General features: G+C 38.2%; 1 protein-coding gene across 5 annotated transcripts in view; it reads left to right on the forward strand.

The window, feature by feature from the left end:
- Nucleotides 1-26,751, forward strand: part of PLGRKT (plasminogen receptor with a C-terminal lysine) — a 50,048-nt gene that overhangs the window by 21,060 nt on the left and 2,237 nt on the right. For 4 of the 5 annotated variants that reach the window (XM_079927486.1, XM_079927487.1, XM_079927489.1 and 1 more), the window contains 2 exons: nucleotides 24,337-24,467; nucleotides 25,040-25,149. In XM_079927486.1, the coding sequence (XP_079783612.1) occupies nucleotides 24,337-24,467; nucleotides 25,040-25,149 (241 nt within the window). Of the gene's footprint in view, nucleotides 1-24,336; nucleotides 24,468-25,039; nucleotides 25,150-25,911; nucleotides 26,084-26,751 lie in introns of those variants that run through there. The other variant, XM_079927490.1, reaches the window with a different exon arrangement.

Raw genomic sequence — 26,751 nt, forward strand, 5'->3', positions numbered from 1 at the left:
GTGACTTCTGGTTTAGGTAATTGACTGGGTAGCTTTCTTGCCAATTATTACAGAAACTAATATCATGCCGCAGAGTAATGATCACACAGTCAGGGAAAATTCTTTTTTCAGTTACATGCTTCTGTAGCTTACATAAGTACGGAAAAAACCTGAAAGAACTTTTTGGCCAACCCACTAATTTAACCTGAATCTTAATACAAGTCTGTCCACTTAATGTGTGTGTGCAGGCACTTAAGTACTGTTATTTCTTGAGTACTTCTCATGCAAATTGATAAGAAAGAAGCCCCCCTCCTAACTTTTGTATACAGCAACTATTTGAAGATAATCTTTCACAAAGTTTTCTTTTAGCAAAATCTTTTCACAGCTAGGAAAATCTAAGTGTGATGTTTTGAGTATAATGTTTTGTTGTAATAATAGTTTGCTAATAAAATAATTAGTGAATTAAAACATGTCTGAATCTGTCATTGCTGCAGCCTTGCAGAATGGGCAGAATGGGAGGGCCTCTGCCCCGATCTCTCTACCCACTAAGCAATCACCACCTTCACATAGGTGTCTGTTGCAGCCAGCAACACCTCAGGTTGCTGTTTGGAAATAGTTCAACTTTAGGCTCTATCTCAGGCAAAAAGAGAGTTGATGAAAAACAGATGTGTTTAAATTGGTGCTAGAGGGAACTGATGGTGTATTTTGTCTACAGCATCCAATATTTGGCTTTTTCTAAATGAAAAGTTACTTTTAAAAAACCTTTCATGAAAGAGAAGTTACATTGAGAAGTTTCATACAGTTATATTACTTCCAATTCTTTCCCCCTTGTTCTTTATTTCCTTACATCTTGACCATTTGTTTTGCTTTTTTTCTCAGTGACTATGTTGCCTCCTCTACTTTCTGTCTCCTCATCCCACATTGATCAGTAAGTGATAAAGGCTGCATGTTCTTACTTCCCAAGAATTTCAAAAACCTCAGTCATTATATCAAAAAGTCTAGACCATTAAGCCTTTGAAAAGTTCACTTAACCAAGTAAATTATAACTAATGTGTTCACAGTTCCTTAGGAATGTGTTCATATATATGAAACTTGGTGTTAATAATAAAACTAGCAACACTAGTTGGAATACTGAGCTAGGGAGATGGTCATTCTACAGATTTACTAATTGAAGGAGAATGAATTTCTATAAAATATAAGATTCTTTCCTTCCCAAATCATCAGATGTCTAAGTACAGTTATCACAATTCAGTTTTTTTTAATGGTCATTTCCATGAAGGCACAGGTTTGTATTTGATTAGCCTTTTTGTTATTACCAATCACATAAATCTTTAAAACAGAAATATATTATCTTTGGAAACTACCCAGGAAGAACTAGTTTTACTTTAAATCAACAAATGGTTAAATATTATTAGAAGGAAATTACTTGATTCCTTGAGTTTGCTGGTCTTTATTATCAGCTTATTAAAGCAATAAAAACCTGAATATAAACTACAAACTAGTAACAGAATATCTGGAACCAAAAGAAAATAATAGATAAGAAAAAAAAGAAAATTGTTAGTTCTGTTAATCGACAGTTCCCTTTGAGAAAGCACATATTATCTGTTGCTAAGTAGAAAAGATTAATGTTGAAAGACCATATTAAATTATAGAAGAAACTGCTTTGAGGGGTATGGTTATGAAAAAACAGTTATACCTATTTACACATGCCTTAGTGAGATTTTTACAGCAACATTATTTAACTGCTAGAGCCAATTTTTAAAAAATCTATACCTTTCACAGTAACTATGCTAACAATCAACAGGAGGTATAAGGTATACACAGAAGCCTTAAAATTTGTTTCATATTATTATGAGATGTTCCTTGTTCAAACCAGCTATTTCTTATTACTGAGTAGATGATAGGAGAAAAATAAAGAATACTATTCATCACCCCCTGCCCCAACTTCCACCAATCAAGAGAGAAGTGAAAATGGCAGGATGAAGTCTCTTTACTATAACATTGCAAATTATTTTACTTTTTAAAATTAATTATTTTATTTTATTTATTTTTGGCTGCATTGGGTCTTCGTTGCTGCACGCGGGCTTTTCTCTAGTTACGGTGAGCGGGGGCTACTCTTCATTGTGGTGCACAGGCTTATCGCTGTGGCTTCTCTTGTTGTGGAGCATGGGCTCTAGGCACATGAGCTTCAGTAGTTGTGGCACGTGGGCTCAGTAGTTGTGGCTCGTGGGCCCTAGAGCACAGGCTCAGTAGTTGTGGTGCTTGGGCTTAGTTGCTCTGCGGCATGTGGGATCTTCCCAGACCAGGGCTTGAACCCGTGTCTCCTGCATTGGCAGGCAGATTCTTAACCACTGAACCACGGGGGAAGCCCGCAAATTATTTTTTAAATCCATGAATTATTTTAATAAAGAAACATGTCGATAAAACTACTAGCTAATTTTTACTGAGTGCTTACTAAATGCCAGCCACTATTCTGAGCATTTTATGTATTCTCTTATTTTATTTCATGATAACCTAATAAGGAGATCAATTATTATTCCCATTTTATAGATGAGGAAACTGAAGCCCAGAGAGGTTAAGTAGCTTGCCTGAAGTCACACAGTCAGTATATAGTGTATATAGTAAGATTCAAACCAGGGAGTCTGACTACAGCATTTGCACTTTTACATAACAATACTTGTCTCTTTCTGCTTCAAGTAGTTTTTCACAAAACATATACAAAAGCCCAGGGTAATTACCTAATATGAGAAGGTGAGTTAACCTTAAACAGTTTGGCTTATGAATATCTATGTAGTAATTGCACAGTAATGATACAGGAAGTGTGAGCAGGAATTTTAAGATAAAATTTAGCATAAGCCGTGGAAATAAGAAATACACTCTCCTGGGGCTTACTGTCAATGAAAATTAATTTATTTGAGCATATCAACCCTAAGCAATTAATCTGAATTATGATATCATCTTTATTGTAAGCATCTATAACAACTTGGCAAGTGTCACTTAATTTATTCTAAGAGTTCCTCTCTGGAGCAGTCCTGAGGAAAGCAGATTATATAACAGTTATTGCCATGTCTAAAACAGAAATGGGAAAAAACCAAAGGCAAGGAAAAATCAGGAGATTTATTCCACAGTGTTCAGCCTGCTTAAGTCTCATTTTGATTAAACCCCAGTTCCCCAGCATTGTTGTTCTAAGACATTTGCTGCCTTTCCCCCTCTGGATATCATAGTACCAATGTCATAAATCTAAGAAATGCGTTCAGTGAGGTCCAGGCCAGGCCAACTTCTCACCTCTGAGCATCCTTGCAGCTAAGGAGGTTGGCCTAGGACTGCCCACTTGAGGAGAACATGCCCACACCCTTCAGCATGTTAGCAGTGGGTAAGGGGGAAGTGTATCCAAATTACCTGTGAGGCTTTCCAACCAACCCTTCTTTCCCCAAATTTTATACTGAACCTAGTAAGTCACCAGCTTCAGGGTGTCTTGGCTAGCTAAAAGATTGAGGACAGCTGAGAAGGACAAAGCACAAAAATCAATGCACATACCAGAACACCTATGCGGCTGCCTGCTTTGTTGCATGGTTCGACAGCTTAGGGCCAACCTTACCCTTGCTTCAAGGCCACAGACCCTGCCTTTGACTCTGGAGGACAATCTCAGAAATGTGTGCCACTGATCACAGGATGATGCACAGAAGGCAGAGCTCAATCAACACCAGTTTCTCACTGCTTCTGACCAAAGCTCTAAGAACTGGTCAATGCGAATCACCTTTGTGCCCAACAGCACATCCTTTGTTTCCTACATGTGACAAACTACTTCTGTGGAATTTTCTAATAGAAAACTAAAGTATACTACCCTCATGAGAAATACTATGATAATCTAGATAAAATTAGTATTGCAGTAGGTTATGACTTCCTTCTTTTATCTTAACCTTTCCCCCCAGACAATGTTTTAAGACATCTTGGCTATTTTCTTTTCTACGATGAGTAAACAAATGTCATCAATTGCGATTGCTTCAAAGAAAGTAATCTTATTTTGATTTAGCACAAATCAAAATCATATTGCTTCATCCAGAGTTTACGCAAATCAATGATTTTAGATAAAGTTAATGATGCTTTACGCACACACAAACATTTAACCATCTGAGACAAATTTAAGGTCTTTTGTGGCCAACATCAGCTCAGCAAATTATTTTTCTGGCTATTAGGATATGCTATATATCCTTCAATTGCTGTTCCTAGAAAATCTTGCTACTTTGGTATTTAGGGTAGAGAGACTTAGTAGTGTAAAAGAACAAATGTCCCTTTGTTACAATTTTTCTGACAGTTGAGCATTACGTTAGTCAATAGATTTTTTAAGTCATTTTATATTTGGAAGACATTTAAAAATTCCTCCCTGAAAATATTCCCACTTAACATGAGATGTGGAAGGCAGCAGAGATGTAGATCTGACTGGCTATCATCATCCTTTGTTTCCTACACGCTGGGCTGCCTTTTTACAAATATTATCTCTAAGTCTCACAATAACCTTGCAAGGGAGGTATTACTGGTTGCATTTTACAGGTTGAGGAAACTGCGGTGTAGAGTTCCATGCTTGAGATCAGATAACTAGTAACCGAAGGAGGCTGATAATCTGGTCTCTCTGGCTCCAGAGCCACAGACCCCAACTTGATTTGGTGAATCATGTAATGCCACAGAGAATAAACATTGTAGAGTAAAGGTGAGAATGATGTAATAGTATTCACATTGTGCCCTTGGACCCTGTGGGGATACAGCCCAGGCAAGAAGGGTCTCCAGGCTCCACAGCCTGCTTCTTTGACCCTCTCTGCCTGACACCACTCTGTTTGGCCTCTCCTGTGATTTTTCAGATTCTGAAATTGGTCCAACATCAGGCTGCCTTAATTCTGTCAACATGTTCAGGTCTACCCCTGGCAATCCACGGTTTTACAGGATAATTTTACTTGGAGAAAGGCAAGCAAAATATAAACAAGGACTTAACTAGGTACGAGTGGGCAACTGCTGGGATTCTAAACAAAAACACCCCCCTAGCCTGAGTCAGATGAAGGATTTCGAAACCTTTTAGACAGCTTGCATTGGGTCCCCTGATTCCACTGGGTTTTGACAATGAATATCTGACCCAAAAGATTCCTTCTTAGTGCTACTGGCCACACTACAACAGCTTTCCTGGTTGTTTACATTTCAGACCCCTGAAAACTTCACCCTTGCTCCTTTCTCCTCCTTGATATTTCTCCTTGGCATTTCAGTTTTCCAGATGTACATTCTGGCTGGGAGTTCCCATGGGCTCTGTCCCTCAGGGAAGGTCAGTCCTACTTACTGTGAAGCTAGTTTCTCCACTTCATCTTCATAATGGCTTTGGATCACCTAGGAGAACACCATCTTATCCTGGAGTATGTGCCAGGATATCTTCGCTCCAAGAGCCAGAAGCAAACTCCCATCACCTTCTATTTTCTCCCTGGGCTCACCTCGAGTCACCCACTAATTTTCTATCTTTTTCAGAGAGCTTCCAGAGAGCAGCTCAAAGCAGAGATGATGGGCACATCTAGGACTAAGCAATCAGAGTTCTCCTTGATCAGTTTACCCTCTCTGCCCACCTCTCCGGGTTCTCTTTGATGACTCATGACTCAGGTGTTGTCAGAGGAAATTGAAAGTCTTCCTGAAGTCTTTTTTTTTTTTTTTTTTTTTGCGGTACGCGGGCCTCTCACTGCTGTGGCCTCTCCCGTTGTGAAGCACAGGCTCCAGACGCGCAGGCTCAGCGGCCATGGCTCACGGGCCCAGCCACTCCGCGGCATGTGGGATCTTCCCGGACTGGGGCACGAACCCATGTCCCTTGCATCGGCAGGCAGACTCTCAACCACTGCGCCACCAGGGAAGCCCTTCCTGAAGTCTTTTGATCACCCCTTCAAAGCACATGTCATTTTACACAGAATGAGAAAGAAAACTATCCCACTGACAGCTAGGAGCTGACCTGGCACTATCAGCTAGTCCATGGTGTTCTCCTGTGGAACATAAGTAGTTTCACAGATCACCACCATCAGGCAAGACCACTCTGTAATTATGTCAGGAAACAGACAAAGATATGAACATTGTCCAAACTGCAGAATGGCCAAGTATGCCCCCACCCTGACTAATATGAGTGCTACTGCATCTTTACTATTTACCACTTAGATCTGCTTGGTTCCTCTCACCTTCTCGATAAGAAGACTTAAGATCTCCAATCATGGAATTACTCCCAGTTCCTGGCAGCACCCCGTCCAAATGATCTTTGAACCTCTGCCAAATCACTTGACATAAGTCCAGATGGTATAAATCTTTTTCTAATACCTTCTCACTGAGACTCCCCACAGTTCCCCATAGTATGTGTCTTCTTTACTGCAACAAGTCCATGAATCCTACTTTTTTTGACTATAGGTATGTTCCTGGTATTCTTTAGCTGGAGGACATTGATATCACTATGATAATGTGATAAATGTCTACTGTTTATTTAGCACTTACTTTGTGCCAAGGTCTGTTCTAAGCTTTTTGTATATATTAATACCTGTAATCCTTGTTACACATCATGGAATGGGCATGATAATTAGTCCCATCTTGTTGATGAGGAAACTGAAGCACGGGGAGTTTGAATACGTGGTAGTCCTGTTTCCCTGAAGCAGGATATTCCCTCATGAGTTTGGGCAGTCTTTAAACTACAGAACAGGCCAAGAAAACACTTCATTTCTCTATGATCTGTAGGACCGAGGTGACTGATGGCTAGGCTAGTTCCCTAGGGCTGTTCCAAATGGGGAGAAGATCCTTTCCACTTGCCCATCTTAAGCCAAAACCTCAAGGGCCAAGGGGAAAGAGTAGAAGCGTGAGCTCATTTCTGAAGAACTTTTATTTTCTTCACTGCAAAACATGATCTCCTGCCAAGAACAATGATTTGATATATATAGGTTTTAATGTATATTCTCCATGATATTCTCCATATAGCCTATGATATTTGAACACTTAACTATGTGACAGGCATAGTTTCAGATGTTTACTAGTCAACATAATTAATATCTCAGTCCTCATCACACTCAATTTCTCAGCAACTCTTGACACAATTGACCATTGATGACTCCCTCCTTGAAACACATTCTTCAGTTCCTTTCTGGGAAAACACACCTCTTAGTTCTCTTCCTACTTCCCTGACCACACCACCTCAGTCCCCTTTGCCTCCTCTTCTCCCTGACTCCTGCATATTTCTGGAGTGGCCCTGGCTCAGATCACACTTGTCTTCTCTTCTCCATCTATACTCACTTCCTAGGGGAGCTCATCTAGTCTCATAATTTCAAATACCACGTATATAACTGATGACTTCAAATTTCTATTGCTAGCCGAGACTTTGGCTGTAACTACAGACTGCTGACTTGACATATCCATCTGGATATCCACAAACATCTCAAACTAACATATGCAAACCACAATTCCTCATTCTCACCCATTCTGACCCCATTCTTATCCATCAAATCTGCTCATCATCCTGCAGGCTTCTCCATCTCCATAAGTGGCACCAACATGCTGTGGTCAGGCTACAAACCTGGGATCGCCTCTTACTCTTCCCTTTTTCTCACATCCCTTTATCAAGTCCATCAGAAAATGATTTTCAGCTCTAAATTCTAAACATATCCAGAATCCAACCACTTACCACCTTCACTGCTGTCACTCTACTCCATACCCCGCTTTTGCTTGGATTAGTGCTACAGCCTCCCAGCTGCTTTTGCAGTTTTTACACTTGCTCCCCTACAACTTCTTATTTTCTTGAAGTATATCATAGACACAGGGAAGTGCACAAATCTTGTGTGCAGAGCTCAGTGAATTTCTACATATGTTTATACCCATATAATTACCATCCAGATCAATATATAGAATATTTCCAGCCCAGGAAGCTTCCTCCTGCCTCTCCCACTGCTAAAAGCAACCACTATCCAGACCTCTGCCGCCATTAATTAGTTTTGCCTTTTTAATGCTTCATATATATGGGATCATACAGTATGTACTCTTTTTCATTTTTTTTTAAATTCATGTCTGTAAGATTTATCCACATTGTTAGTTGTAGCAGTAATTCATTCTTTTTCCATGCTTTGTAGTATTCCATTATATGAATATACCATAATTTATGTATTCATCCTACTGTTGATGGATATTTAGATTGATTCCAGTTTGGGTCTATTATGAATATTGCTGCTTTGAGTGGTAAACATATGTGCTCATGTCTCTTGGGTACATCATATTCTTCAAAGTCAGACTGATCCGTTAAAATGTCATATCACACAGCTTCTTGCTCAAAGCCCTCCAGCAGCTTCCCATCTTCCTCACAGTTTTTACTGAAGTTCCAGCAAAGGCCTACAAGACTTGTTGTCAAATATGGTCCACTTTTGACTTGTTGTCAAATATGGTCCACAGAACCATGTGTCCCTCCTTGTCCTACTGAATCAGAATCTGCTTTTAATATATCCCCCAGGTGATTCACATGCATGTCTGAGAAGCACTGCCCTTGGTGATCTAGCCCTTTGCCATCACCTCTCTGACCTCATCATCTACCACTTTCCCCCTTGCTCATTCCTCTGTGGCTACACCGGTTACTTTGCTGTTCCTTAGATACCCCAGGCATGCTTATCATTGAGGGGTTGTGTGAGCAGGACCTGGTCAGCAGTTTCTTCTCCTGACCCAGTTGTCGGCTTACTATGTGACCTTAATTTCACAGTATGGTAGCTAACTTCTTTTTACCCATAAAGAATGAACCCAGAGTATAATTATAGGTGAAGGACATGGGAAGACTAAGATTAAGCAGTGGTGATGGGGGAAATGGAAGAAACAGATGTCAGGAAAAATAAACATATATATGGGGATATATGTATAGCTGATTCACTTTGTTATAAAGCAGAAAGTAACACACTATTGTAAAGCAATTATACTCCAATAAAGATGTTTAAAAAAAGGCAAAAAAAATACATATATAGCCATTCATGTATATATACATACATACACACACACACACACACACACACATATATATATATATATGTATATTAGGCTGAAAGATTTTTCCACATCAGAATATATAGCTGCATAGGAATAATGATGATGATGATAAGAAGAACAGAAAAAACAACTAGTTTTTATTAAGTATTGACTCAGCCTGAAAGTGGAATTGCTAGATCAAGGGGTAGGTGCATTTAAAATAGATGTTTCCAAATTCAACCATAGGGTTGTATTATTTCTACATGCTATTCTCCTTAATAATGTAGTCCTCAAGACAACCCCATGAGGTAGTTACTATTATTTTCTATATTTTACAGATGAAGAAACTGAGGTACAGAGAGATTAAGTGACATGCCCAAGGACACAGTGTTAATAAGTGGTGGCATCAGACTCAAATGCAGGCAGTCTGATTGCAAGGCCCACACTCTTAACCCCTTCACTGTGCCTCTCTCGTGTAACCATCACTACCATCCAACTCTAAGAACATTTTCATCTTTCCCAACTGAAACTCTGTATGCATCAAACACTAACCCTCCACTCCCCTCTCTCCCCAACCCCTGGCATGCATCATTCTACTTTCTGTCTGTATGAATTTGACTCCTATAGGTACCTCATATTAGTAGAATTATATAATATTTGTTATTTCACGATCTGCTTATTTCAACTGGCACAATGTCCTTGAGTTTCTTCCATGTTGGAGCATGTGTTAGAATTTTCTTCCTTTTTAAAGCTGAATAATATTCCATGTATATGTCACATTTTGTTTATTCATTCACCTGTTGGTGGCCATTTGAGTTGCTTCTACTTTTTGGGTATTGGGAATAATACTGCAATGAATATGGGTGTATAAGTGTCTACTCGAGTCCCTGCTTCCATTGCTTTTGGGTATACACCCAGAAGTGGAATTACTGGATCATATGGTAATTCTGTAATTTTTTTTAAGGAATTGCCATGTCATTTTCCATAGCAGCTGCACCACTGTACATTCCCACCAGCAACGTACAAGGGTTCCAGTTTTTCCATATCTTTGCCCCGGGCCAATACTTGTTATTTTCTGTTGTTGTTGTTCATAATAGCCATCCTAATAGGTGTGAATTTTTTTATTTTTCGTGTATAAAATCTGTTAATCTTTTCCTTCATGTTTCCTGTTTTTCTTGGAAAGGTCTTTGACTTCCTAAGGTTATACAAGCAGTCTCCAAATTTTCCTTATAATATATTTATCACTTCATTTGGTACATTCAGGGCTTTGATTCACCTGGAACTAATTTTCTATTTGATTTAAGATAGGGAGTACTAACTGTCTTCTTCCAGACTGAAGAGTCAATGATGCAAGTGTCATTCCTGATAGTTCGTGCCTTTCCCTTTCTACCACTCTGACTTTCCTGTGGCTCCCCTGCCCCCCAACCCAGGGCCAATACTGAGCCACTATTGTTTTTAATACTTTCTATCTTCGCTTGCTTATCAATGCTATCAAATTAGGCTTACTTTTATTGCAAGAAAGTGAGTGTGAATAAACAGCCCATAATAAAAAATGTACCTCTTTCTTATGAAAATAAAACATTCAGGAGGATTATAAAAGAAAATCTTATGGCTGTTATCATTTGCCTTATATACTGAGGTGCCCCTATGTTGGGTACATATATATTTACAACTGTTATATCTTCTTGGATTGATCCCTTGATCATTATGTAGTGTCTTTCTTTGTCTCTTGTAACAGCCTTTATTTTAAAGTCTGTTTTGTCTGATATGAGTATTGCGTCTCCAGCTTTCTTTTGATTTCCATATGCATGGAATACCTTTATCCATCCTCTCACTTTCAGTCTGTATGTGTCCCTAGATCTGAAGTGGGTCTCTTGTAGATAGCATATGTACCAGTCTTGTTTTTGTATCCATCCAGCCAGTCTGTGTCTTTTGATTGGAGCATTTAATCCATTTACATTTAAAGTAATTATTGATATGTATGTTCTTATTGTCATCTTTTTAATTGTTTTGGATTTGTTTTTGTAGGTCTTTTTTCTTCCCTTCCTCTTTGTTCCCTTCTCTTGTGATTTGATGACTATCTTTAGTGTTGTGTTTCAGTTGCTTTTTCTTTTTTGTTGTGTATCTATTGTAGATTTTTGATTTGTGGTTACCATGAGGTTTTGATATAGCAGTCTATATATATACAAGATTGTTTTAAGTTGCTGTTCTTTTAATATCAAATGCATTTCCAATATCCTGCATTTGTGCTCTCCTCTTCTCACGATTGCTCCTATTGATATCATATTTGTGTGTGGATGATTTCCTACCTTTACTGTATGTTTGTCTTTACTGGTGAGCTTTCCCATTCATAAGTTTCTTGTTTTCTATTTGTGGCCTTTTCTTTTTTGCCTTGAGAAATTCCTTTAGCATTTGTTGTAAATCTGGTTTGGTGGTGCTGAATTCTCTTAGCTTTTGCTTGTCTATAAAGGTTTTGATTTCTCATTCGAATCTGAATGAGACCCTTGCTGGGTAGAGTATACTTGGTTGTACATTTTTCCCTTTCATCACCTTAAATATATTGTTCCACTCCCTTCTGGCCTATAGAGTTTCTGCTGAAAAATCAGCTGATAACCTTATGGGGATTTCCTTGTATGTTATTTGTTGCTTTTCCCTTGTGGCTTTTAATATTTTCGCTTTGTCTTTAATTTTTTTCAATTTGATTAATATGTGTCTCAGAAATGTAGATCATGGAACAGTATAGAAAGCTCAGAAATAAACCCATGCACCTATGGTCAATTAATCTACAACAAAGGAGTCAAGAATATACAATGGAGAAAAAACAGTCTCTTCAATAAGTAGTGCTGAGAAAACTAGACAGCTACATGTAAAAAGAATGAAATTAGAACATTCTCTAACACCATACACAAAAATAAACTCAAAATGGATTGAAGACCTAAACGTAAGACTGGATACTATAAAACTCTTACAGGAAAATATAGGCAGAACATTCTTTGACATAAATTACAGAAATATCTTTTTTGATCCACTTCCTAGAGTAATGAAAATAAAAACAAAAATAAACAAATGGGACCTAATTAAACTTAAAAGCTTTTGCACAGCAATGGAAACTGTAAATAAAATGAAAAGACAACCCACAGAATGGGAGAAAATACTTGCAAACGATGTGACTGACAAGGGATTAATCTCCAAAATACACAAACAGCTCATGCAGCTCAATATCAAAATAACAACTCAGTCAAAAAATGGGCAGGTCTAAAGAGGCATTTCTCCAAAGAAGACATACAGATGGCCAAAAAGCACATGAAAAGATTCACTACATCGCTAATTATTAGAGAAATGCAAATCAAAACTACAGAATGGCCATCATTAAAAAGTCTACAAACAATAAATGCTAGAAAGGGTGTGGAGAAAAGGGAACCCTCTTGCACTGTTGGTGGGAATGTAAATTGGTACAGCCACTATGGAGAACAGTATGGAGGTTCCTTAAAAAACTACAAATAGAACTATCATATGACCCAGCAATCCCACTACTGGGCATATACCCTGAGAAAACCAAAATTCAAAAAGAGTCATGTACCAAAATGTTCATTGCAGCTCTATTTACAATAGCCTGGAGATGGAAACAACCTAAGTGCCCATCATCGGATGAATGGATAAAGAAGATGTGGCACATATATATAATGGAATATTACTCAGCCATAAAAAGAAACGAAATTGAGCTATTTGTAATGAGGTGGACAGACCTAGAGTCTGTCGTACGGAGTGAAGTAAGTCAGAAAGAAAAAGACAAATACCATATGCTAACACATATATATGGAATTTAAGAAAAAAAAAATGTCATCAAGAACCTAGGGGTAAGACAGGAATAAAGACACAGACCTACTGGAGAACGGACTTGAGGATATGGGGAGGGGGAAGGGTAAGCTGTGACAGGGCAAGAGAGAGTCATGGGCATATACACACTAACAAACGTAAGGTAGATAGCTAGTGGGAAGCAGCCGCATGGCACAGGGATATCGGCTCGGTGCTTTGTCACCGCCTGGAGGGGTGGGATAGGGAGGGTGGGAGGGAGGGAGACGCAAGAGGGAAGAGATATGGGAACATATGTATATGTATAACTGATTCACTTTGTTATAAAGCAGAAACTAACACACCATTGTAAAGCAATTATACCCCAGTAAAGATGTTAAAAAAAAAAAAAGTCTACAAACAATAAATGCTAGAGAGGGTGTGGAGAAAAGGGAACCCTCTTGCACTGTTGGTCAGAATGTAAATTGGTACAGCCACTATGGAGAACAGTATGGAGGTTCCCTAGAAAACTAAAAATAGAGGTACCATATTATCCAGCAATCCCACTCCTGGGCATATATTCAAAAAAGATACATGCACTCCAATATTCATTGTAGCACTATTTACAATAGTCAAGACATTGAAGCGACCTAAATGTCCCTCAAGAGAGGAATGGATAAAGAAGATGTGGTACATATATACAATGGAATATTATTCAGCCACAAAGAAGAATGAAATAATGCCATTAACAGCAACATGGATGGACCTAGAGAAGTAAGTCAGACAGAAAAAGACAAATATCATATGATATTTGTCCATTTGTATGTGAAATCTAAAAAAATGATACAAACGAACTCATTTACAAAACAGAAACAGACCCACAAACTTAGAAAACAAACTTATAGTTACCAAAGGGGAAAGGTGGTGAGGAGGGATAAATTAGAAGTTTGGGATTAACATATATACACTACTATATATAAAATAGATAATCAACAAGGACCTGTTGTATAGCACAGGGAAGTCAACTCAATATTCTGTAATAACCTAAATGGGAAAAGAATCTGAAAAAATATATATATATGACACTGAATCATTTTGCTGTACATCTGAAACTAACACAACATTGTAAATCAATTATACTCCAAAATAAAATAAAAATTTTAAAAAGCCACTAAAAAAAATTTATGTTTACAAAAAGCCTGTGTGAAAACGTTTATAGCACAAAAAAACTTACGACATAAAACTCTAATTACATTTATGTTTATTTCTCAGTTTGACTTCTCTCTCCCTATCTGTGGCTATTTAGTTTAGGTTTTTATTTAGCATTGTATTCAAAAAGAAATGAGTGTCACTACAGGGATTAAACAGCAGCAAATCTAAGACTTATTGGTCTTGACTGGGTCAGGCTCACCTTTCTGCAGAACTCTGAGATCCATACAAATCAGAACAGGACAACATGTAAAAATAACATGTTTTTCCATTTCAGGAATTAATGATTATTTTCTTATAATAGTGAGATGATATTTTATTTTTAAATTCATGTGAACATGAATTATCAGAAGTATCTTTTCCTAGAAATGGATAACTAAATAATGAATTCTTTCCACAATCTACTTTTGTTTTCATATTGAAATCAGGTTTAAATAAATTTCTAATTTAAAGGCTTGCCTAAAATTAATTAGAATTGGAAATGACTTGCCCCACAAATTCTTCCCATTAACAATTATTATATCACTAGGTTAATCTTCTGGTGTTAACTGGATTCTGATTTTAGCTGCTGTATAAATGTATTTTCCTCTAAATAAAAGAATCTCTAGATTAACAGCCATCTAAGCTGAGCTCCCAAAACAGCTTGAAAACTGGTGGTGAGCTGACATTTGAGCAATTTTTTAAAGTAAGATGGATCAGCTCAACCCACCCTTTTAACCAAAAATTTGCTGTGGTATATATTGCACCTCTTTAGGGCAAATAAGGTCTAATACCCAGGAAGGGTGATATGAGTATTAGGGATAGGAATGCTTGAAGAGAAAATAGAAACATTTACAGAGAAAAAAACAATATCCTCCCCGCCTCCTGACATTGCAAGGAAAATTTTGGTGGTGTGTTTTAGTATGAAAATAGAAAATGTATGGAATATAAAGCTTAAAACTAATTTTTTATGAAAAGGACTATATATATAATGCTAAAACGTTTTTTCTTCTCTCTTTGATAAATATAAAGATGGAATATATTATTATAAAATGATTTATAAAGTCTGCATCTGAATAGAGTTATTCCTTACCAAGTGGCTCAGATGTTTCTGAACAGTTCTTGAGAGCGGAACATGAAAAACCTCACTAAGACACAGGAATAATTGTGTGGTCAGGCAGCTATATCACCACAAAGCATCATCATTTTTGTTAATGATTTAAAATAAATGCATGCTGTTACTTACTGATGCTGAAAGGCTACTCTGTCCCACTTCTATTTTTTAAACATCTTTATTGAGTAATTCACATACTCTAAAACTGTAGGGGTACACGTTGTGTGGGTACAATTCAATGATTTTTAGTATTTTTATAGAGTTGTACAACCATCACCATAATCCAGTTTTAGAACATTTCCATCATCCCCAAAAGTTCACTTGTGCTCAAGTATAGTAAATCTTTGATCCCAACTCCAGATCCAGGAAATCATTAATCTACTTTTTGTCTCCATAGATTTGCCTTTTCTGGACATTTCACAGAAGTGGAATCATACAATTTGTGGTCTTTTGTGTCTGGCTTCTTTCCTTAGCATAATATTTTTGGGGTTCATCCATGTTGTGGGATGTTTCTCCTCCAAGGGACTTTTCAAATCAGTTTGTCAAGCAAATTTTTAAAAAATTCCTGTCAACCAGGTGGAAAGTCCTTTGTTCAACAATGCTTTTAATCCCTCTTATTTCTTGCTTTGGCTTCCTCATCTTCTGAAGCATTTTAGAAGAATTATTTTATATTACTTATGAATGTAAGAAAAGCACATCAAAGTACAGAAGTACTTTTTTATTGGATTAAAAAGAACCTCTAGGGGCTTCCCTGGTGGCGCAGTGGTTGAGAGTCCGCCTGCCGATGCAGGGGACACAGGTTTGTGCTCCGGTCCGGGAAGATCCCACATGCTGCGGAGCGGCTGGGCCCGTGAGCCATGGCCGCTGAGCCTGCGCATCCGGAGCCTGTGCTCCGCAACGGGAGAGGCCACAACAGTGAGAGGCCCGCGTACCGAAAAAAAAAAAGAACCTCTAGTTTTGGGGATTCCATGGATACTGAAATGTAGGGTCAGAAGCACACACAACTCATTGAGAAGATAGAAGTGAAACTAATTAAAGAATGTTCTACATGGTCACAGTTGTATTCATTGGGGTTTAGTTTTGTCTTTTTGTTTTACTTCTCTTTTGCCTTGGCTTGTATTCTGAAAATAAGTACTTTATTAATTTCCTGGCTATTATTATAAAAGGTGTTAAGTAGTATTACTAAGAAGTAAAAGAAACACCCAGGATGTACGAGAGCTACAGGCACTGGCAAGTTACTTAATCATTCTTACCACCCACCAGTTTTCTCATCTGGAAAAATGGGATATTAGTGACACCTGCCAAACATACTGTTATAAAGAGTAAATGACTCAATAACCATTAGCCTTTAAGGATACTATGTTCATTTCTGTGGAAACTTTGTCTTTTTCTCCTGAAACGTATTTTTACCTCCCTAGGCTTCAAGATTTACAGAAGTGTATTTCTGATTGACACTATGTAGACTGCTGCTGCTTTTCCCATACAAGCCTGCTCTCCCTCAACAACTACAGGCATGTTAAAAAAAGATGCTCTAATTCCTTTTTAGTCTGATAAAAAAACAAAAAATCCCACCAGGAAGGTACTGTTATTATCCCCACTTTACAGATGAGAAAACAGGCTGTTTAGACATGCCGTGACTCACCTAAGGTCACAAGGCCAGGAAGAGTCAGATAGAGCCACATTTGGAAAACTGCAGGAAGTCCACCTGACCAAAGCTGAGAAGGGCTACAGTAGAAAATGAGGTGAGGCACAGATCTGGTCCAGAGGGCTCAGAAAGCTGAGTAGAGCATTTATACATGATGTAGCAGAAAACAGAAGTTTCAGAAGTTTTTGAGCAGGGGAATGACAGGAGCAGAACCTTTTATTTAATTTAAAATATTTTAAAATAATCTTGCAACCTTACGTCTATTTTCGAGGCAAATAATAGCAGCTAACTTTTATTGAATCTTTATTAAAGCTCTGCTCTAAGACCTTAACATGTATTTGCTCATTTAATCCTTACAACAACCTTTTAAGGTAGGCATTGTCATTTGCCCCGTTTTACAGATAAGAAAACTGAGGCACAGAGAGATGCAAGAACTTGCCAGAAGCTACACAGCTTGCAAGTGGTGGAGCCAGGCTTCAGTTTCAGGCAGTCTGGCTCCAGTGTCCATAGTATTAACTTCTGGGCCACAGTGCTTTTTTGTTAATAGATCTATACCACAGGCTAGACATATAAGGATAACATGGGGCCATTGCAGTACCCAAAGTCTAAGGTGATAGGGATTTGGATTTCAGGGGAGGCAGCAAGAATGGAGAAAAGGGGAGATTTCAGAGAAAAAGCTGGTGGTAGAATTTCTGGACTAACTAGATACATGGGGAGTTAAGAAGAGTGAGTTGAAGATGGAAACCAAAGTTTTTATTCCTCTGGGAGAATCATGGAGCTTCTGAGGAGTACAAGGAGCTGGCAGGGGGGCTGGTCTGGAGGAACTAACAGTCACAGTGCAGGGAGTGCTGAATTCAGTGTAGTACCAGGAACACAAGTCAGCCAGCTGCAGCTGGCAGCATTGCTCAGTGAGTTGATGGGGCTCTGGATAGAGATGTGGGCATCTTCAGCAAAGAGAAACTTTGAAGTCAGAAAACAGGTGAACTGTCCTAGAAAGAGAGAGGGAAGATAGTGAAGGAAAAAGGCTAGGTAACCATTGGGACAGGAGACAAGAGGAGAAAGCAAGACAGAGGGGCTAACACATTCCAATGCCTGCGGTGCAAAACTCCCTTTCAAATATGCCATCTTCTTTAGGAGAGCATCCCTGTAAGGTAACTATGTTGCTCCTAGATATAGAGAAATTGGAGTCAAGACATTTAGGGGGCTTGTGCACAATCACATAGCAAGTTTGTGACAGAACTAGAATTTGAACCCAGTCCAAGTGACTCCAATGTCTGTCTCTTTCTATGAGCAAAAAGCTGTGGAAAGATGAACGTGCCTAGTCTGGGTAAGGATTGTTGGCTGTGGTCTAGGGGAAGACTGTCAGGACATGAAGCCCAAGAGGTAAATTGGAATAGGATTTTTAAAGGCCGTGTTATGTCTAGGAATTAAAGAACCAGTAAAATTTTTTAAGCAGGAAAGTAACATGAGATTGCTTTTGAGATAGGAATAGAAATGTAAATAAATATAGAGAGAGCCATATAAAAGATGGATTGGAGGGAGAAGAAACTAGGATAGAGACAGATTGGTGGTAATATAGTGCTTTTGTTGATGGGTAATGATGCTCTGAGCTGGAGCAGGTACAGCAGGAAGAAGGCTGGATTTAGAGGTGTGCAGAGACATCTAGGTAAGACTTGGCTGTCTATCTCCCCGTGGAGATGCTCAGAAGACAGTTGGAAACACAATATACCACTGAAAAGAGCTCCAGGGTAGAGATTTAGAATTCAGATGTCATCAGCAAGAAGTGGTAGCTGGATCCTGGAAAGTGATAATATCACCAGGAGCTGAGAAGACCAAGAGGAGATGGATGAGAAAAAAATTCTAGGGGAAAGTAAACAAATAAAGGATTTGAAGGACCTTCTCTGGAAAAGGTTCTAGTACCTCTGTGTCTTTAGGAGTTGCCTTTCCCCTTTGTATTTCATTTATGGAAGGGGAGCAGGTCTTGACTTTTCAGAACCTCCTTAGCTTCCTGTTCTGCCCTCACCTTGAGCACAGACACTAGTTTCCTTATAGAGCCACGGGCTGGCCTTGTTCTCTCCCAGGGCCCTTGGCCTGAGCCCCAAACACACGCTTGCACAACAGCGTAGGAGAGGCCACATCTCAAGAAATGTTTAGAAATCAAGTCTCCAGGCCATGGTCATTATTTGGATGTGGTGGTTGCCCCCAGTTCTCTGAGAAATTAGATATGACGAGGAGGAGGTCACAGGGGCCTTAGGAGGCTCACATTCAGAGAGTGCTGGTCACTGAAATCACTACAGGGATGGGGGCATAAAATCAGAGACAGTGTGTAGAGAGGCTCTTTTAAGGGGAATTAAACAGAGTAATTCAGGTCAGCCTGTACCCCCATAAATTTAGAGCTCATTACGCAGTGTCTTTTTAAAATTCTTGTATTAATTATAATAGAAGGCCAAAGGCTTTTCAGATGGTAACGACATACCCTGCCTGCTTTACTCCCATTTTCCACATTGACTTGATTACTGCCAGTGTACTGAGAGTAGACTGCAAGGTTGGGCCTTGGAACAGGCAGGCCTGGGTTTGAATCCTAGATCTGCCATTTGATAACTGAGGCCACAGGGAAAATCAGTCGAACTCTGATCCTCAGTTTCCTCAACTGTAAACTGAGTCAATACATCCTCTGCTCAGCTTCCATTCCATCCAACTCCCTTATGGCAACAGAGGCTGGAAAGCCAGAGGCAGATTTCTCAGACTCTTGCAGCTGGGTTTCACATCTGACATGGTTCTGCCATCTAGGCACACCTGAAGGAAACCTGGGAGGTGGACATGGGCAGTATAAAGCTTCTAGAAGATGTTGGATCTTCTTGTAATCACTGTAGTGGAGCTGACATTTGGGAATGTGGAGGTGGAATTTCAGTATTTGGTTCTGAGCATCTATGACAGAAGGCAGTAGCTGTGGGGTTCCCATAGGAGAGTCCCCTGTTCTGGCTGAGCATTTCTCCCTGCTATGTTATTCCTGATAGTATAGGACACAAACTAACTTCCATGGCTCCCCTAGAAATTCTTAACCTGCCAAATACCTTGCAATAAGTCCCATTCTGTTTAAATTACTAATTGGAGTGGATTCCATTATCTTTAACTCATAGACCAGCCTCATAGGGTTTTGCAGGAAAGTCAATATATGTAAATTAAGTACAGTGCTTAGCACCTGGTGAACCACATTATTATTTCTATCAGTGTATCAGCTGCCACAATAAAGTAGAAGTAAGCATCTTACACTACCTTAATGATTTTCTAATTTTATTTTTGAAGCATATTTTGTTTCTAAGATTTTTTGTTCTAAGTATTATAGAATAGAGGTCTTAGCTTTGTGCACAGCTAGGATTGACATAGAGGAACGTTAATTATCAAAGTAAGAAATATGTACTCTTTAAAATGAAATCCAGGATAAAAGAAAATATGCTTATTATCATTTTTTACTTAAGTTCTGGAATTGTCTTCAACTTGTTAATAGCATTTATAATGTACCAGACACTGTTAGCAGCTATGTCTTTACAGAATTTTAGATAACGGACGAGAACGTCATTGATCTTTCGTTCTTTCCCAGGCTCTACTCATCTTGTCAGCATCTTCTGATCTTGCTGGAGAAAGTCCATATATTTTAGAATCCATAAGTAATATAAAGGGCTTTTGCTAAACTGGAATTCTTAGTTTTTACATAGGGTGACCTTATTGTTTACAAACATCTGAGAATAAGAGTGGATTTAATTGTGTTGTAATCTTTATTGGAAGGTATGTAACAAGATGCTGTAACCAAAGCTTTTAAGCTTCTGAATAATACTTCAATTTTTTTATTTTCATAAGTCATTGATTAAACAATGGACTTATTTTTAAATCTATTTATTTATTTATTTATTTTTGGCTGTGTTGGGTCCTCGTCTCTGTGCGAGGGCTTTCTCTAGTTGCGGCGACCTGGGGCCACTCTTCATCGCAGTGCGCAGGCCTCTCTTGTTGCAGAGCACAGGCTCCAGACACGCAGGCTCAGTAGTTGTGGCTCACGGGCCTACTTGCTCCGCAGCATGTGGGACCTTCCCAGACCAGGGTTCGAATCCGTGTCCCCTGCATTGGCAGGCAGACTCTCAACCACTGCGCCACCAGGGAAGCCCTGGATTTATTTTTAAAAAGCTTCAATTTGTTATTCATTTCCCGTTCCAGATTCTTCCCAAACTACTTACTGGATGTTGAACATTTAAAACATCTGTAGAGCAAGTTAAACTTAAATGCCACTTGTCACAGCTTTCATTATGGTTGCTTTATTTTAATGATCTTTATGGTTTGTTTACCTGAAATTCTGATTTTGCTTTTAGTTTAGAAGGTATCAATAATGTCTCTGTTAATTTAAAAAAGGCATAGACAAATATAAAATATTCATTTCCGATAAAACAAAATCTCTTTTGTGACAAAACATGCAGAATAGCTTTTTGGTATTGTCCAGTTAAGCAAATAGAAAGACATCTTTTCTATTACATGTGAATATATTATGCATAAGTTAAAAGACTGTTGGAAACTAAAAACACAGAAGTATACGGATTTTTTTCAAGGTTGGCCTAATTATTTCTCAAAAATAGGAAAGGCTCTAATTAATAAAAAATTAAAACTACAATGAAGATAATTTATAGGACAATGTCATTGCCTTTTTTGTGCTGTGAAAATGTTTTATGTGTCCACATGAAATTTAATCATTTTAAGATTGTATTAAAGGGAAACGTATTAAATGGTCTGTGGATTTTTACATAGTTGCCCCTTCTGAGACTCAAAAGATTGACAAATTACTGAGGTCAGTAATTTTGTGGCTGCCCTTAATATTTTTTAAACAAAAAAATCTGAAGAGTTAAAATACACAAGAAAGAGTGGATGTAACAGTTTTATGAAGGTGGTCAGAATGTGGTTTCTCCTACTATGAACAATGATTTTTTTTTTAAAGAAACGCTATGATGATTTTTTAAATTAATTCATTTATTATTTACTTTTGGCTGCGTTGGGTTTTTGCTGCTGCGCGCAGGCTTTCTCTAGTTGCAGCGAGTGGGGGCTACTCTTGGTTGCAGTGCGCGGGCTTCGCATTGCGGTGGCTTCTCTTGTTGCGGAGCACGGGCTCTGGGTGTGTGAGCTTCAGGCTCTAGGCACGCAGGCTTCAGCAGTTGTGGCACGCGGGCTCAGTAGTTGTGGCTTGCGGGCTCTAGAGCACAGGCTCAGTAATTGTGGTGCACGGGCTTAGTTGCTCTTGTGGCATGTGGGATCTTCCTGGACCTGGGATTGAACCCATGTCCCCTGCATTGGAAGGCGGATTCTTAACCACTGCGCCCTGAACAATAATTTTTAATAAGCTAGCTCCCTTTTATTATATTCTCTTTAAAATTAATTGTGGCTCTGTAATTGTTAAACTAGTACCAGCTAAGCCTGTAAAATCATCTTAGTCTGAAGTCATAATGAGGAACATTTTAATTTCAAATTGTCCTATAAAGCAGTATCAAAAGTAACAGAGATAGGAAAATAATTATTATAAAAAGGTGTAAAATTCTTTTAAAATAGGATAAAGAATTTTATATTTATGATTTGGGTTAAAGACTGTTACAGAAACTTACTGTACATGTTCTCTTTTGCTCTTGTTATTAGCGTCAATATTTGGGGAAGAAGGGTGAAAATGAATGTACATTTAGTTAAATAATGCCTATTACTGGTAAATTAATAATTACATTAATGTAATTATCCCTTTATGGCTATTGAAAAAGTTTGGTGATAAAATTTATTAATTAATTTGAATTTTAAAATGTATTTGGACTTAGACCTGTGACTTTAAATACAATTTTATAAAGTATGTGGTAATTAATAAAGTTTTAATTGATAATTAGCATTATAACTCAATGATGTCCTTCATCAGGATTTTTTGCCCATGAAAGAGAGGGTCTGCATGGATTTTTTTCAACTCTAGACTTAGTTTATTGCAGTCTAGCTGATTTTCACAGTTTCTCTGATATATGGAGATGATTGCTTCTATTCTTATTGGTAGAGAGTAGAGACCTAGAATATAAGATTTGTTTATAACCATTTAAAAAAATAAACTTAAATTTTAGAATAGTTTCAGATTTATAGATAAGTAAAGTTAGGGTATTCAGAGTTTCTGAATAGCCTTAGTTTTTACCCAAGTGTCTATTATTGGGTTCCTGGGCCCTAGGCTTTGGTGACTCTCTGGTAAGCCACATGCTTTCAATTATCAGCTACCTTCTATGACCCTATCCAGGTTGACCTGGGAACCTTGCAGACTTTATCCACAACCCTTGGCAACTGAGGGAGACTGGGGTGGCCTCTCTCAGGCCTTCTTCTATAAGCCTAGATCTGCTCTGCAACCATTTCTGCTTTACTTTACTTTTATTCTTTTTTTTTTTTTTTTCTTTTTTTTTCTTTTGCGGTACGTGAGCCTCTCACTGTTGTGGCCTCTCCCGTTGCGGAGCACAGGCTCCGGGCGCGCAGGCTCAGCGGCCATGGCTCACGGGCCCAGCCGCTCCGCGGCGTGTGGGATCTTCCCGGACCGGGGCACAAACCCGTGTCCCCTGCATCGGCAGGCGGACAGATGCCCCTTCCCAGAATTCTTGACAGGAGGCAGAACTACAAATGCTCTCTGTCTGAGGATTCTCAAATTCAAAATCCATCACATCCCCTGGGGCTTTAACCCCCACGAGGAGTCACGGAACCAAGCCCCATCTTTTTTCATAAAATCTCATTCTCCTCTTCCAGTTCCTTCCCACAGGAGAAAGAAGGCATGGAAGGAAAATTGAGTCACATTATTACTCATTCCTCTCACACTATGGTTTATATGCTTGCTATCCTCTAGGCTTTGCTAATGATACACAGTGCCAAGATTTGAGAATTTAAAAAGAGCTCTTTTCTCTCTCAAGAATCTAACTCTTTCAAAATAATGGGCTTGGGCTTTCAGACTGTTGCTTCTCCTATGTATTTTCTAAAAAATCCATTCAGAAATACAGTCTCCTGTGTTCTGCGCTGTATCTGCTTTCTGTTCTAAGGCAGTGAAAGGCACTGACTAAAGTGGTGAAGGACTTGAGGCAACAAGAAAAATGTGGCAAAGAAAAATCTCTATTGATATCTCAAAATAATACCCCTCTACCATCATATTATGATGCAATATGGACCCAATACTTCAAGTGAATTTCAGTGTGGAGCTGGATGGTTTTGGAAGACAAAATGATTTCAGTGCAAACGGTAATTAAGGCCAATAAAGTGTTTCTGTATTTAAAGGCACATAGATATTTTTCTCACATTTCATATAGTAAGCTGAACATATATTTTGGGCTTGGATAAACGTTCCAGACTACATGCATACAAGAGCTGAAGAAGAATATCATACTTATTCCATATATATTCCAGATTTCACTGCCAAGATTACAGTTGGGGATAGCAGTCCAGAAGGACTTTAGTCAAAGTCTCTTGAGATTAAAAAAAGAAAAAACATGAATTAAAGCTACTGAAGAAAGAAAATCCACTAGAAAAGCAGATTATTAACTCTGTGCTCGGATTCAAAAGATGAATAACCACACTTTGTCTTTTGTTTTGTCCTCAGCTGGAAAGGCAGCTAATGATGCAGAATGAAACGAGAGAAAGACAAATGGCTATGCAGATTGCTTGGTCTCGGGAATTCCTCAAATATTTTGGAACTTTTTTTGGCATTGCAACCATCTCTTTAACAGCTGGGTATATTTGCTACTTACTTTAAAATTTTCTTCTACTTCTTTTTGTCTCTGCCATGATCATATTATTAAGTTGGCCAAGATAGGACTTTGATCCAAATAGTACATGTACAGGCGAACAAAGTAACCCTGATAGCTTAGTCCTTGGCGGTAACTCTGTAGAACCAGGATAGTAATAGTTAATTCTTCCTTTAGTTTCTTAGATTTCTTCTGTACTTTTCTCCATTTTATAAGTAAGAGAGAGGACTGACTTTGCACCAAGACAGAAGGAAGTCTCTACAAATTCATCTCCACAGTCCCTAAGGGATAGATATCAATACTTAAATATTTTTAAAATGAGTAATCTGAGCCTCAACATCAAATAAAGATGAACAAATCATAGACCCTACCCAAGAACTGCAGAATCTGCTGAGGGATTATGGGTAAGCAAATCCTATTTCCATAGAAGAATTAAGTAACTTCTGAAATGGAGGATATTCTTCCCAAAAGCAGATAAATTATTTCCTTTCATCAAGTACAAAGATATTTATTTACAGGTTATTCCTTGATATTCATTCTTTTTTGTTCTTGAATCAGAGCAATTAAAAAGAAGAAGCCTGCCTTCCTCTTCCCTATCGTTCCATTAGGCTTTGTCCTTGCCTACCAGTATGACATGGGCTACGGGACCCTTATACAAAGAATGAAAGGTAAGTCTTTGATAAGTCTTAGACCAGAGTCTCAATTTCTGATTCATTTTCTGGTTCCAGGATCCACTCCTCACACCCCCTTGACTTATGAAAATTCTGACAAGACTCTCCCTGAGCTACCAATGACCGATATTTCTGCCCCCTCTCACATAGTGGTATGCTGGAGTCACCTCATACCAGCTCACAAGAACCAACCGTCAAATGTTCAGGAATTTTGTAAGCTGGTTGTTAAACACAGTCATTATTAAAAATTAAATTATATAAACTAACACAACATTGTAAATCAGCTATATGCCAATAAAATTTTTTTAAAAATTATATAAACTTACAATTAAATAAATTACAGAAAATACATAATATTAAATTATATTAAAAACAATAATAATCAGAACTTAGTTTCTAATTATTTTACAAATATCTGTACTCTTAAGTTATGTATATCTATTCTTTTAAGTTATGTATATCTACTGTATCTGTATGGTGGCAATGCAGATACAATATATAGACACAATAAAATACAGATACAACTCTGACTTCAGTGACATCCCATTGGTATGTCAGCTTGAAGGTGGTCATGGTGGGAGTATTTACACCATGGAAATCTACAAATACCAAATCAAGGCTTGACTTACTATTTTGTTGATTGTCTAGATCAGGGGCTGACAAACTATGGTCTGCAGGATGGCCACCTATTTTTGAAAATAAAGTTTTATTGGAACACAGACATACCCATTCATTTCTGCTTTTCCATTTCCATGACAGAGCCGAGTCACTGCAACAGATATGCAAGTCCCCACAAGCCTAAAATATTTACTATCTGGCCCTTTAAGAAAGTCTGCCAACCCGTGGTCTAGACTTAAGAAAATGATGAAGAAAATGTTAATGATGTATATTAGTCTTAAAAGTGTGTTGTGTCCATATCCATTATGTTGTGAATAGCATAAAAAATTCAGGGAATGTCCTAATATTTAAAAACTGTTATCTGATTCAACAAAGTCCACAATATCACTGTTTCACTTTTGTCCTACTCATTAACGTAAATGAAAACACCGACCATCATTCATGTTGAAATTATACTTTCTCATCAACTGCTTAGGTGAGCTATGGATAAAAGAGTTCAGCAAAAATCAATAAAAACATTCTTTGAGGATCAATTTGCTATATAGAATTTATGATAAAGGGTACTGTACATGTTATTATCATTTATAAATTGTATGCTACATATATTTCATAGAAGTAAAATTTATAATAAACTTATGTACATAATAAACTTACATACATTTGTTTTTGTTCTGGAAAGCTGGTTGTTAAATTTTCACCAGTACCGTACTGCTCCCACTGAACTCTGGCTTTTATTGCCCTAGAAAATAGCACTGCTGCCACAGATGCCATTCCTGTCCCAAGAAGACAGAGTTTCCCATTAGTCTAGGATATCCATGTCTTCCAAATTCCCACCACTACACACCTCTCATGAGGATCCCTATTTCCCTAATCCTCAAGCCTTCAACCCAGAGCATGCTGGAAACAGTGCTTTCCCAAGCCTTCATTTTTGCCATCCTGTTCTCTCCTGGGCTATAGGCGCATCACTATCCCTGAGGCTCT

The sequence above is a fragment of the Stenella coeruleoalba genome (assembly GCF_951394435.1).
Source record: "Stenella coeruleoalba genome assembly, chromosome: 7".
NCBI classification, from domain to species: domain Eukaryota; kingdom Metazoa; phylum Chordata; class Mammalia; order Artiodactyla; family Delphinidae; genus Stenella; species Stenella coeruleoalba.